The sequence below is a fragment of the Antedon mediterranea genome, chromosome 6, assembly GCF_964355755.1.
Source record: "Antedon mediterranea chromosome 6, ecAntMedi1.1, whole genome shotgun sequence".
Lineage (NCBI taxonomy): Eukaryota > Metazoa > Echinodermata > Crinoidea > Comatulida > Antedonidae > Antedon > Antedon mediterranea.
In genome coordinates, this window is record NC_092675.1 from 704,036 (window position 1) to 717,900 (window position 13,865).

At 32.8% G+C, this 13,865-nt stretch overlaps 1 protein-coding gene across 1 annotated transcript; it reads right to left on the reverse strand.

The window, feature by feature from the left end:
- Positions 1-1,275: 1,275 nt before the first annotated feature.
- On the reverse strand, positions 1,276-13,575 carry LOC140052285 (exosome RNA helicase MTR4-like). The gene is made up of 22 exons (XM_072097763.1): positions 13,463-13,575; positions 12,541-12,657; positions 12,019-12,157; positions 11,577-11,689; positions 10,832-11,006; positions 10,368-10,458; positions 10,155-10,279; positions 9,693-9,791; positions 9,491-9,599; positions 9,047-9,258; positions 8,487-8,699; positions 8,054-8,179; positions 7,481-7,631; positions 6,922-7,094; positions 6,443-6,643; positions 5,694-5,804; positions 5,362-5,454; positions 4,843-4,938; positions 4,332-4,495; positions 3,266-3,428; positions 2,519-2,681; positions 1,276-1,936 (listed from the first exon to the last, which is right to left on the reverse strand). The coding sequence occupies exons 1-22, from the start codon at positions 13,567-13,569 to the stop codon at positions 1,779-1,781; spliced, it is 3,099 nt and encodes a 1,032-aa protein (XP_071953864.1). The 5' UTR covers positions 13,570-13,575; the 3' UTR covers positions 1,276-1,778.
- Between the last annotated feature and the right edge of the window lie 290 nt (positions 13,576-13,865).

The following is a 13,865-nucleotide window of genomic DNA, read 5'->3' on the forward strand; positions in this document are numbered from 1 at the left end:
GACCGCGGCTATAACATTTTCTAAATGACACAAAAACCTGTTTATACTCCTAATAATAACAACAATACTAGGCAGAGCAACTAACAACAATATATAAACAACATTCCTCTGAATTTGTAAAATAGTACATTTTTAATAAATTTTAATAATTAAACTTTATTTTTTAGTTGACTTCCGTTTTGTAGACTTACCCGGTAGTCTTAATCAACATCAAACCATGGACCTAATTTATAGATCCATTCTCCACTTTGAGTTAAGTATTTGCTGCAATTCTATTTTTATGTAGGCCTATTTAAATCTACTTGCTGACCGTTTTTATTAATTTAATTTTGTTTATAGTTTTGATGTAATTTTATTTTTTAACTGTTTTATAAACGTGTGCCGCTGATCCAAAAACGTTGTTCGAATAAAGTTTGACTTTTTTGAGGCGATTACAGAACATAATAGCGATATTGCATTCTACTCTATAAAGTGCGCATAGTAAATAACAAGGATAAATAGATAGAATAGAAGTAGATTAAAAGATAATAAGCTGCACAATACGGAAATCGAAACAGTACAAAATTAATATTTAACTGGAGCAATGAAACACGAAAGAAACCTGTAAACATCCTTTAGGGATGTTTTCGAGATGGGCTTCTTTTCGAGTTTACTTTTTCAAACTAAAGAGGAGCTTCTTTGGGAAATGAACGTTGCCAATTTCGTGAATTAGGCTACCACTACAATAATAGAATTTTTTAAACATTACCTGCGAATTTTACAAAAATATGTGATCAAAATACCATTATAAACTGTAAAATAAATGTATGACAAAGCCGATCATACAATATATCTGCATCACAAGTTACCGAGCATAAAATCACCCTTTAAATCACCAAATAGTCCATACTATCTTAAACTTAGCTCATGAGATGGGCTTCTTTTCAAGGTTTTATGGTAGCTATGGAGGCTAATGTTTGCAAAAACAGCAGCTGACTACTAACTAATGTAATAGTATGTAGTACTGGTAAATCTAGACTACTAGGCCTATAATGTTTCCCCAGATGCATTAATAATGAAGGATGATGTTGTAGCCACTATCTGGAATCCATATTAAGAAGCAATAGAAATTTAGAACATCACAGAAATAGTATAAAAAATATGAATTATTATTATTATATTATGAAAATGAACAATTTATTTACAAACTCCTAGATGTATACAACTAAAGAGACATAGTGAGCTGTAGAGTCGCGATTGCGTGTGAATAAAAATTGAAACTCAAATACCAACAGATTATTTGAAAGTTATTAAAATACTTTAATCATTAAACAAATTTAAAAGAAAAAAGAAATATACAAAAAAACACAAGTTTTGATTCTTATTAGTCTATTAAGCTCTGTTTACACTATCAAACTAGTTTGACAAAAGTGTGATTTGCCCAAATATGGTAGTGATATGACATCATCATGTCAATACAAGTGCACATCACATCACATTGTTTGTCATATAAAGTTTGATAGTGTATACAACATGTATTCTGAAATCATATTGTAATGAAAACACATCAGGGTCGCCATAGAAATGTGGATTTACATTACTTTTGTCTTTACATTTATTTTATATAATAAAACGTTAAAATATTTCAAATTCATTCACAAAATAAAAATCCCCACAAGGTGGGTGAAGTTGATAATAAAACTGAAAAACATCAAGAAAGTGTAGTAACATAGTAGATATCTTTTTCCAGGAACATAATATTTAAAAACGTCATAAAAATAAGAAATTAGTTTGTTTGATCATAAATACAAACTGGCAGCAAACACAATGTCTCTTTTGATTTTTGTGATACCATCAGCAAATTTATTCTCCAGTTCTGTGTTGCCGATTGCCTTAGCTGCCTGACACATTTGTCTCATTAACTCCTCAAGGCGACGCATTGCTCGAATGATGCTTCCTATAATGAAGACAATATCAAAGTTAAAAGAATATGAGGTAAAAAAGAAAAACACATCAGCAACAACTCAAGCTTTGACAGCCGGTTATGGAGGCCTACCATTTAAAGATGTATTGTCCCCCAAAAACATGAAAAATAATAAAGTATTTTGTAGTTTTATTCATTTTCGTAGAAAAAAAAACCGGACAAAATAAATATTTTCACTTAAAATAACAAAATGGTTAAATTCAACCAAAAACCCATTGGCATGTGGCCTCCTAAATTTTTCAATTTGTAATGCAAAAGATAGGACACTAATTTCAGTTCAGCACCTAAAATTTGCCATTTTTAGGCCTTGGGCCCCACTATTTCAAAATCTTGGATCCGCCACTGCATCAGGTCACCAGTGAAATAGGTCTGTTGACTGAGGTAAGAGTTTGGATAAATTGTCAACAAGCACAGAATCAAAACGCATTATACAGCAAAACAAATTCTCCTTCATTTATTACTAGCTTTGTAGAGTCACAATTTTATCTTTACAAAAGGGAAATATGAAACATAATTGTTATCAAAAAACGATATTATAAATAATATAAACTCTACCTTCAAATACATCAGTCATTTGACATAATTGTGAAAATGTTGCCCCTTTACACCACTCATAGACAACATCCATCAAAAATGGCTTAAATGATTCCACATACTCTTCTTCATCTACGTCTAACTTTGCTTCAGCGCTCACTTTTGCAATCCTCCTTGCCGAATCCTGAAAAAGTCAAAATGTATTTGCTTCCAGTATTCTGGATATAGGAAAGAGAAGGGATGGGGGATTTGAGGATACTGGCCTGAGCCTCCCCTCAACATTGTGAAAATTACAGTGCAAACAATAGGACATTGAGTTCAGCCCTTTATATCATGAAATAAAAGCTTAAGAAAAGCATTTCCTTTCTTTGTTGGGCGTCGCAGTTAACAGTGCAAGGTTTTTCTTCAATGGCAATAAAAACTCCGGACGCAACTCATTAAAAATGGAAAAATTAACAGAAAGTGATATTCATCTTCAATCAAGCAGTGTGTTGTTGTAATGTAAAATATCATGTTTATTGTTGGGACATCCTTATTAATATTTTTATAAATCCAAAGGCAAATTACTGAAAAAAATGACAATGCTGTGGGTATCAGTGGCTGATCTCAATGGATACAAAATAAAATAATCAAAAAGTTAAATCATAACGATAAAACTAAATAGCGAAAAAAATTAGTAGAGCTTTTGAGCAACACTAGCCCTTCAACACTAGCCCTTCAACACTAGCCCTTCAAAAGTACATTTTATAAATATATCTTTATACTTACTTGCATTTGCCGCAGTGGTCCGGCCAAAACGTCCGATAATCTTGGCATTTCTTTTACTTTTTCTTGAAATACAAAACAACTTAACAATGAAACTGTTTGTTCAACAGTCAACTCATTGAAAACACCATTGAATACCAACTCAGTTATCATCAACTCATCACCACTGAAAAAGAAGAATTGAGAAAACATTATTTTTTTCATTATTAAAGATATATTGTCCCCATGAAAAAAATTTATTTTTTTTTGTTGAATCTGCCATGTTAATAGTTATTCACTTGACCAAAAATTGGATCAAGAAAAAAATTAGCAAAAGCTATTTTTGTTTGCTCCTATTTGCTATTTGTGAAAAAATAAGAAATTAATTATCTTATGCGTTCATCTTCCTTAGAGATTTAAAGCAATGTTTCTGTTATAAAGTGCTTATGTACTTTAACAACATTACAATTAACAGACTTTCTGATAACATAAACTTCTTCAAAAAATTGTTTATGTAATTATTTCCAGATAATATAAACATTTTATGTAATTTTGTTTATCTTTTAACAACTTAATGAATTTGAGTTCACTGGACAGATTATATTCAGTTGTCACTGCATGTTCAATATTCTAAATGTTTGGTGCAGGTGCAGGTTACAATGCTTGCATACTAACTCCATGGTCACAAGCTCTTAAAACACCTCTATTTATAGTTTGGCCATTTGCTAAACTACAGGGTACCTTAAGCTTAGCTTCAGCAGGATGGAATACTTTAAAAATGAACATAACAGTTTAGTGGTCATTTTGTTTTTATGAAAATCTAAAGGTCAAGATGAGTCATATCTAATGATTGTACCAAAAACTGGGGTTGTCCATTTTCCAGATATTGTCCTAGTTTAGTATTTGTAGGTGTGTTTCTTCTATAAACTTGTTGACATGAAATAGAGACTCATGTCACTATAATCATCTTTTAAAGTAGTATTACTGTTTTGATGGATAACTGTAAACATAATGACAGTACATAATAAGACAGAGAAAATTAACTTCAAGTAAACCTAACAATAAAAACATTATTTGTTTTTCTACTCACGTGCTAACTTCACATGCCACTCTTCCTTTCACCTCAATAACATCCGCTGAAGTTGCGTAGCCCAGTCGTCTCAGGACACGTTTTCTACATTTTAATTCATCCATTTTAATCACTGTTTTTACTTTTTTCAACTCTTTCTTTGCTTCTTTGATATCTAAAGCAATCTTTAACATAAATAAACATAGAGAATAAATAAATGTTGTTGAATAGAGTTTGAAATACTAAGTGAATGGAAAAAAGTGTTTTATTTAGTACTATTTACATATTGATATTTTTATTACAGTCTATTGTTCGGGAATGCTTTCATAATGTCTACCAATATTAATTTTTCCAAGATAAAGCCTGTTTTCCAGTTAATATTTACACATTTTTACCCGATTGGTTTTCTTGGTTCATATCAATGCATTACAAAGCAACTCGCTGCAACTCAACGTCGACTGGAAAACAGGCTTTAGTACTAGCCAGTACTTAAATAAGTTCACAGACAGCAAGTAAATATGCAATAGCTTACTAGGGCTTTCTTTTCATACTCTGCAAATATTTCTTTCACATTTGGATCCTTGTGTAACGGGTGCTCAACCAGTCTTTTCTCAAACGCTTCAACTTTCTGAAAGTTTAATCGAAAAGTTATTTACTAGGCGTACCATTAATGGATAAAACATGCTTTTACCTAGCTAAGAAATTTAATTGATCAATAAAAACAGAACAATTAAACAATCATTAAATCAAACTGTCAATAAATCAATCACTGTATTATACACTTGATATTTCTTAATTCACATAATATAAAAGTAGTAAAGAGATATAGCTAGAGAAAAGAGAGAGTTAAGGTGGTGGCGAGTTATGGGTGGAAACAATCAAAACAGTAATCAAGGTATATAGAGGTTTGTTGGGTGGGTACTATGTTGAAATGTGAGGAGCTTCAGGCTGGGTTGAGACTTTGACGCTGGGTGTCCTGCCCACCTAAAAAAAAAACAATTACATAAATAAAATAATAAGTTGTGACAGAAAGAAAAATAATTTGTGTTACCTCTACAAGTTTCTTCAGTCCACTGTCCTTAATTCCCATGTCATCAATTGGGTCTAAAAGTGGTAAACCATCTGGAAACCTTCTTATTACCTCCTGCGAAAACAAAACAAAACATTTAAAGTAGCACAATAATTCCTAAGTAAATAATTAGTTGAATACTAGTAGAAGATTACTTTGTTTTTCTGATCTGTATGGCTATATGTCTGGCTTCCATGAATTTTTAACTACCTGATACGTTAGACCAAGAACTACAATGTGTTTTTGCTAGTAAACATTTTTTATTGAGAACATAGTTTTATGCCTTAAAACTGATTAATCTGAATCTGAATTACCTGTATAGATTTTCCAACACTCTGTCTATTGTCTGTAGGTCTTAGATCCTTTGGTATATACAACCGGACACTACTCATTTTAGTTATTAAATGCAGCATAATGGGAACAACCTAAATAACACAAATAATAATATACAATAACCCATTACTTAATGAAACTTAAGTGTGTGTTGAATTTCTCTGTCCTCTGCCGTACCGAAATCAGAGTTACGATATTCGTGTGAAATTCCTATGTAATGCATATATCAAATTCAAATAGGCCTAAAATAGCCTACATAATACAAATTGTATGAGTATCTTAGCTACAGCATACATTATAAATAATCTGTAGAATTGCAATATATATATATGAACAATACCATAAAAGCCCCAGTGGTCTAATGGTTAGGACATCTGCATATCAAGCAGGCGGTTCGAGTTCGAGTCTCGGTTGGGGCGACTTTTTCTCATTCTCAAAGATTTCCTCATCTTTATCGTTTCAAATTAATTAAACAAATTTCAGTATTTTCACCGAGCGGTTTAGAATTAATGTTCTTTGCCTGATTTGTTTATATATAAGTTACAATTTCAAAATGGTACACTAAAGACTGTTTCATGAAGGAGATAAAATTATCAGAGGCTAGGCTCTGAGAAAAATATATGAAGTATAATTCACTGTTTGATTTGTGAAAACATCCACAAGAATACAAACATATGTTTTTATTTATTGAACTTCATATCATAATGTGACAACATTAATCTACACTCACAGTCATTTCGCCTCTTTCACCTTCCGCAGGAGGTCTAGCAGACTCTGTGACGGCATTCTTGATGCTCTCTTTCGATACATTCAGGAGCACCTCACCAACATATAGTGGAGAGTCATCTGTTGGATTTGCCATCTTCTGGTTTGCTTTTTTCCTAAAATTAATGATGACGCCCCAACCAAAGTCATCATTAGCATTTTTTACCTGTTAAAAGAAAACATTTTTCAAAAGAATAAATATGGGACACAGAATGGAGTATCATAAAAATTAACATTGTAATTAGCATGTATATGAGTACTTATTAAAACACTTAACTCCTATTAAGGGGACATTTTCAGGACCCAAAAGGGTGTCCCTTTAATAGGCATGCCAAGCTGAATGTATCTTGTTCCTCATTAAGTTCAAAGGAAAGTCTTCCTAATAAGGGTGTCCCCTGAATAGTCTTAAAGGAGTGGTTATGTATTACGAACATTGTCACTCACATGAACAAGCCTACCAGGCTGCATAAATGGAAGACAATTCTTTGGCTTGGTTAACACTGCCTGTATCTCAATTCTTAACCTTTCCAGTTGTTGGCGTATCTTATAATATGTCTCAACATTCTCCTCATCTTCTATACTCCTGCTGTTGTAGTCCTTTTCAAGTTGTTTCAATTCTAATTTCAATAATAAGAGAACATGGTTGATATTCTATAAAGCGGAAGATGTTATTTAACTATTTTTATTATTTATTTATGCTTGGTGACCTCTTTAGTCAATAACTGGTTCGTTATTATCAGTGGCTGTGAGTGACAGTGGCTGTGAGTGACAGTAGCTGTGTGTGTACTAGTACACTGGGGTAACCACTTACTAGTCTCAAAAGATGTACTAGTTTCTTTAAAGTGCACATGAGCTAGTTGTGTGCACTGGACCTACGGTTTATAGTCCTTATCCAAGAAGACTTGTTGTACCACCAGAACCATGGAGCAAGTGAGCCTCGATGTTATTGTTAGTAATTATGGCCCCACCGCTCGGCCACTCACTCACTTTGAACGTGACTTACTATCTATGAGTTGTGGTATTGCAATGTAGTTCTGGAATTGGTAAAATGATTTCTCCAACATGTATTCTGGATTGATCTCTTCGACTCGTAATAAATTTAACACCATGTTGTATGTCAAATGAAATGCACTGTTTAAAGGATCGGGTAATCCCTGAAAAATCAATCAACAAAAACGGTAATCATTTCTGAAAACAAAGTATCAGTTATTAAAATAAATACAATAGCGTAGTTATGTTACAAAAGGAGTTTAAAAAATAGTCTTAAGCTCTGTCTACACTATCAAACTTTATGTGAAAAAAACAAATGTCATGTGCCCATATATGGACAAGATGACATCAATATATGACAAGATGACATCACACTTTTCTATCAAACTGGTTTGATAGTGTAGACAGAGCTTTAAGTCATGTGGTATCAATGGGCTTGAGCTTATCCCTAGCTTCTGTAGCATGAAGCAGACAAGAGAGTATCCTTTTACCTTGGAAACATAAAAAAGTAACGTGGTATAATGAATTGAATGTCATAATGTATAAGAATTCATATCCAAATTGAATAAATTTAAAGGTTTCATACCTGTACAATATTCTTGCCAACACTTGGACTCATCTTCTCATCCACCATAAGAATAACAATACCACGATCATCCAAGCCTCTTCTTCCTGCACGACCACTCATTTGAATATACTCACCTGATGTAAGCTTTTAGAAAAAGGTGCAAACAAATTAATAAAATGAAAGTCTAACTCTCTCTACCAACATTAAGGCGAGTCCCGTGTTCATTCTGAATGTAGGGAAGGAGGTCATTTTACCAAGCTTCTGCATTATGTGGTAGGGTGGCCAGTTCCTTTCCATGCTACCTTATCCTCACTAGTATTTTCAAACAAGTACTCAGTGAGTGGATTGTACTACTACTACTACTGTATGTACACATGCTTGGTCTGGTCAGCAACAGTAACTTATTCTTACTACTTTGGAACTTTTACAAAAGGTTTTAAAAAACACTAACCCATCTAAACATTTTGCCATCAAATTTCCTAGCATTGGTGAAAACTACTGTCCTTGCTGGCATGTTCAACCCCATTGCAAATGTCTCTGTCGCAAACAAAGCTTTCAAAAGTCCCTCAGAGAAAAGGATCTCAATTACTTCTTTTAGCAGGGGGAGTAATCCTGAATGATGGATTCCAATTCCTCTTTTTAACAGAGGGAGTAAATTTTCAACCTGCAAGTAAATTATAAATAAAATCAAGTTCCTTATTACTTACTGGTTAAAAAAAACAACAAAAAATAGGAGTAGGATGATAAACCATGTGCAGTAAAAAACCAATATTATCAAATCAGGAAGTAAAAGAATTCACATAAAACAGAACAGAAATTCATCTATTTCTGCTACCCTGTACAATGTCAGTGTTCCCATATATGGACATGATGTCATTTCGATACCATATTTGGGAATTTCACTACCATATTTGGGTACATCACACTTTTTGTCAAACTAGTTTGATAGTGTAGACAGAGCTTTAGACTCAGGAATATAAACTTCCTACAGCCATACTGATGTTTTCTTACTTGCGGAAGTGTTTTATCTTCGTCTGAGAGGGCATCAGTGGCATTATCAAAGACTTCTTGAACAAGCTTCTTCTCTTCTGGAGTGTTGAAGTCTAACTTAGCAAGAGTGAGGGCGTACACCTCACACTCTTTCTTACTAAAACTAAAGATTATCACTGGCTGAAAACTCTTCTCCATTATCATCTTTACAATCTTATAAATATTAGATGGGCCTGAAATTAACAAATTAATTAATCGATGGTAACTAACAAATTCCTTTAAAACAAGCAAAGAGAGTATTTAAGAGCAATTTTAGTTTTTAAAGTATTTTTTTGTATATATTTTGATTTAATTTTAAAACTGGACCTCACGGGAGACAAGTACTTATGTATTGAATGAATTTCCCAGAATAAAGAAAGATATGAAGAAAAAAAAAGAAAACCTACAGCTCCACAAATACTATACCTTTCGTTCCTCCTTTCCTTCCTCTATTTGACATATCCCCCTTAGAAGCATCTCCTGCGTCTCTTAGCACTGACATTGCTGTGTTGAAATTATTTTGACGAAAATCACCCTAAAATAATAAACATAGTTGACAATTTCTTTAAAAAAATCAATATTATTATGGAACACATACAATAACATAAATAGCTATAAATTGTCCTACCTTTTCATCAACAACAAGGTGGAGGCCATCTCCACCAGCGGGAAAGATGTAGTGCTGTAGAGGAACTGGTCTATAATCTGTATACACAACATGACACGGCTAGGGGAAAAAATCAATAGTTACATGAAATTCTTTTTTGTGTATTTAAAAAAAAATAAAAATTGGCAATACTGACATTAGATGTAAAAAAAAATTATGTTCCACAAAATAAACTCACTCAAAATTGTATTTAAAATCTTAGAGTCTCCCTTTATTTAGTCGGTTTATGTATGTATCTTTTTAATCGGAATTGCTGACAACCGACATTTCTTTGTTTTTTAACGAAGACAAATGAAGTTTCTTATATCTTGTAACTTTTTCAGTAATTGGAAATTCAATTTTTTAGTTGAAATTACATGCATGAGTAAATTTTCTATAGCTCCCTAAGTTCGTAATTATTTGTTTTACAGTATGTGAACTGACTTGTTTGTGAAGATGACAAATCCATTCTGCAAACTGCCTTGCATTTGGTATCGTAGCTGACAGGAACACATAATGAACATTATCCGGCAATAAGATAATTGTTTCTTCCCATACAACACCTCTCTCTACATAAACCAAAACAAAATTAATGAATATTGTAATGTTTTATTACTTATTTTCGTATAAAAAGCTGTGAACTATACTAAAACCAACCTTTATCTCGCATGTAGTGAATTTCATCAAAAATTACCCAGCCGACCTCTCGCATAATTTCTGATCCTCTGTACAACATACTTCGAAGAATCTTGAAAAGTAAACAACCAAATTGTGAATGGAAATGTTGTTACCAACATTTATTTTATAGAAACTTCTATTTTTTTTTAGAAACTATTACTCTATACTGATGGGAAATAACTAATTACATTATTTTTATGAAATTAGAGAATGCCTTTGTGGCACAAAGTTTTGCTAACACCATTAAGCTCTGTCTACAATATCAAACTAGTTTGACAAAAAATGTGTGATGTACCCAAATATTGTAGTGATATGACATCATCATGTCCATGTACGAGCACATCACATTTTTTTTCATATAAAGTTTGATAGTGTAGATAGAGCTTTATAGTATGATTGTTACATTATACATATGATTGTTCTTACACTATATACTCACTCACCTCTGTCGTCATAATAAGGCAACTAGCAGTTGGATTGATTGTTACGTCACCAGTCATCAAGCCTACATCTTGAAACTCCTCAAACATCTCACGATACTTTTGGTTGCTGAGCGCTTTGATTGGCGTTGTGTAGATGACACGCTGTTTGTCTCGAAGGGACATCGCTATTGCATATCTAAAAATAGCAACAATGAGGAGCATGAATAATCTCGCTTGACAACAGATAAACAAATTCGTGATCGATGTGAAAGCATGCTCATCATTCGCGATATTTCTCTCAGGGCGTCGGAACAAATATAAGCACGATGTGAAAGTAGGTTTTAAAGTTTAAAAAAAGAACAATTTTTGTCTAGAAATTGAGAGATTTGTTTGTTATGAAAATTTTGTTTTGGTTTTTATATATTTAGACAAATTGCCAAGGATAACCATAGGCGAATTCATTCACTATCCTTCTTAAAGGTGGCAATCCTGTTCACAAGACAAACATTATACACAAGATGCTATACATAAAGAAAGTCCCATTCCAAGTCTTTGGGAGTGGAGTTTTAGTTTTTCATTAGAAAAAATCCTGACATATAACAAGACCCTTGGATTGGTAGCCAAGCATCATAACCACCAAGCCACAACTCCACTCCTACAGTACATGTTTACTATAGCATGCATACATCCATACAATTTGTCCTGGGAAAGTTTTTAAACTATATTTTGGTTACAGGTAAATGTGCTCTTTAGTTTTTTTTCTTACTCTGCTACCACTGTTTTGCCTGCTGATGTGTGAGCAGACACCAGTACTGATTGGTTGTTCTCCAGACATTTCAGTGCTTCCTTCTGAAACGGATCTAAGATAAAAGGATATTCCTGCAAGAAAGAAAGAAATTAAAATCATTGTTTTGATATAATATGCACTGTAACACTAAAATGCACTAATAAATTTTCTCACATACACCCTGATTCAGGGGACACTTTCCATGTCCATGAAAAGCAATGTATGTTTCACACTAAAGCTCTGTCTACACTATCAAACTTTATGCGACAAAAATGTGATGTGCCCATATGAACATGATGACATATCACTACCATATTTGGGCACATCACACTTTTTTGTAAAACTAGTTTGATAGTGTAGACATTACGTTAGGCTACCTCTAATTTAGGGAATGCTCTATTAAGGGCAAAATCGTTTATACCTTAGCAGGTTTAGAGCCATCCGGCATTGGCTTCAACTCCTCATATTGCTCATCTGTAGGTACAGCTACTTCATGTGTACAACCTGAAATAGTGCCTTCAACAGGATGTACAGACACCTTTGGTAAAATTGACTCTAGGCTGTAAACAAATTAACAGTGTAATTAACGAATACCCAGGTATACATTTTTTTTTTTAAAGTCAGTCAATTCCAAATTGTTATTTATCCTACAGCAAATCTGCTGGGCATAGCTGTAGTTTTCATTGAGAAGTAGTTTTTTTTAATTCGATTTAGCATTTAATATTTAGCTTTATTAAAATTATTTTATTTCATATACAACATTTATTGTCATGCCTGGACAAAGATGTCTTTACTTTGTATATATAAACCCATTACATTTTTACTGAAACTATTATTATCTATTACTCAAATAATTTAAAAAAAGAAAACATGATTATTATTTATTAAGCATTTTAAATAGTTGCATAATAATAACATTTATTTAAAATAGTAACATATGCACCTTAAATCATCCTCTGTAAGTCCAACTCGGACTCGCTTACTAAATTCTTCACTTTCTTCAGTATCTGATAGGGGGCGCTTTTCTGCAACACCTGTAGTGATGGTGGCCTCAGAAAAGCTATTAAGGGGAAAGTAAACAAAAAAGCACATAGCATAAAAAATTGACTAGATGTACCATACATCAATAAACAGACGTCTATTACTTAGTAATTACTGACATACACTGTGACAGTACAAAGATAGGCTGTAGATTCTAGTTACTTTACAAACAAAGACTAGTTAAAATAACAATTGTTTGAAACAAAAAAGGCCTAGTATTAATAATCAAATATTTAATATATAATTAATTCAAAATTAAATATTGTATGAAATTGAATGCAAACTTGTTTGTAAAACTAAAAGTGCAGTGAATTTATAACAGGTTTAGTCTGGAAAAAAAACCCATCAACTTAGCAAGGTCCTAAATTGTTTTTTGACCTAGGACTAGCCTAAGTAGACTAGAAGAATTTATCAATAAATAACATCAAAAAATATTATTACTCTGAGTTACTGTATAATTATTATTAATTAGGCTAATAAGTAATATAATACAGTTCTGTTTTTGTGATTATTATATAATCCTTCTTTTAGGTATTTCCAGTACTAGCTAGACATATTAAATGTAATGTGGACGTCCTAGGCCTACTAGGCAAATCAGTAACATAAGTTTTAATGCAAATCCTGGCCAACAGCTAGCCTCAGTTCCAGGCTAGGTTTAGGCGGTGATGAATAGCTTCTTCACTGGGGAAACGGACAGGTTGGGGTGGATCGGCCGACGTGCACACGTCACACACATTGCAAAAGCAATAGGGCCTAGCTTTTAGTCGTTAATTATAAACGTCCTAAAACATTTGGACAGTTAATAAATCACATAATTTACAAACCTATCCATGTCTGAAGTCCCTGGCAGATCGTCATCTTGCTTTTCAATCCCCTTGGACTCCACCGGTTCGTCAAAAACACTAAAAAGATCGTCACCGAACTCGGCCATGCTTGTTAGTTTTTTGTCGTGTGCTATTAATACGGCCGCCGTGTGTACTGTCCAGCAAAGAATTTTATACCAGTCATTGTCTCACTCTCTTTCTTATATTTCATTTTTTTTCCATTCCATATATTATTATAAAAGGTCCTTAATGAAAAAGTAATATATTAAATATGAAATTAGATTTTAAAAAGATATGCCCTGTTATGGGATGCATAATTACTTCCATTTTAATATTTTAATATCTAGATCTTATGCTCTAGAACCAATAAGCTGAAAGAAATTGTAAACAGAACACATTAAAA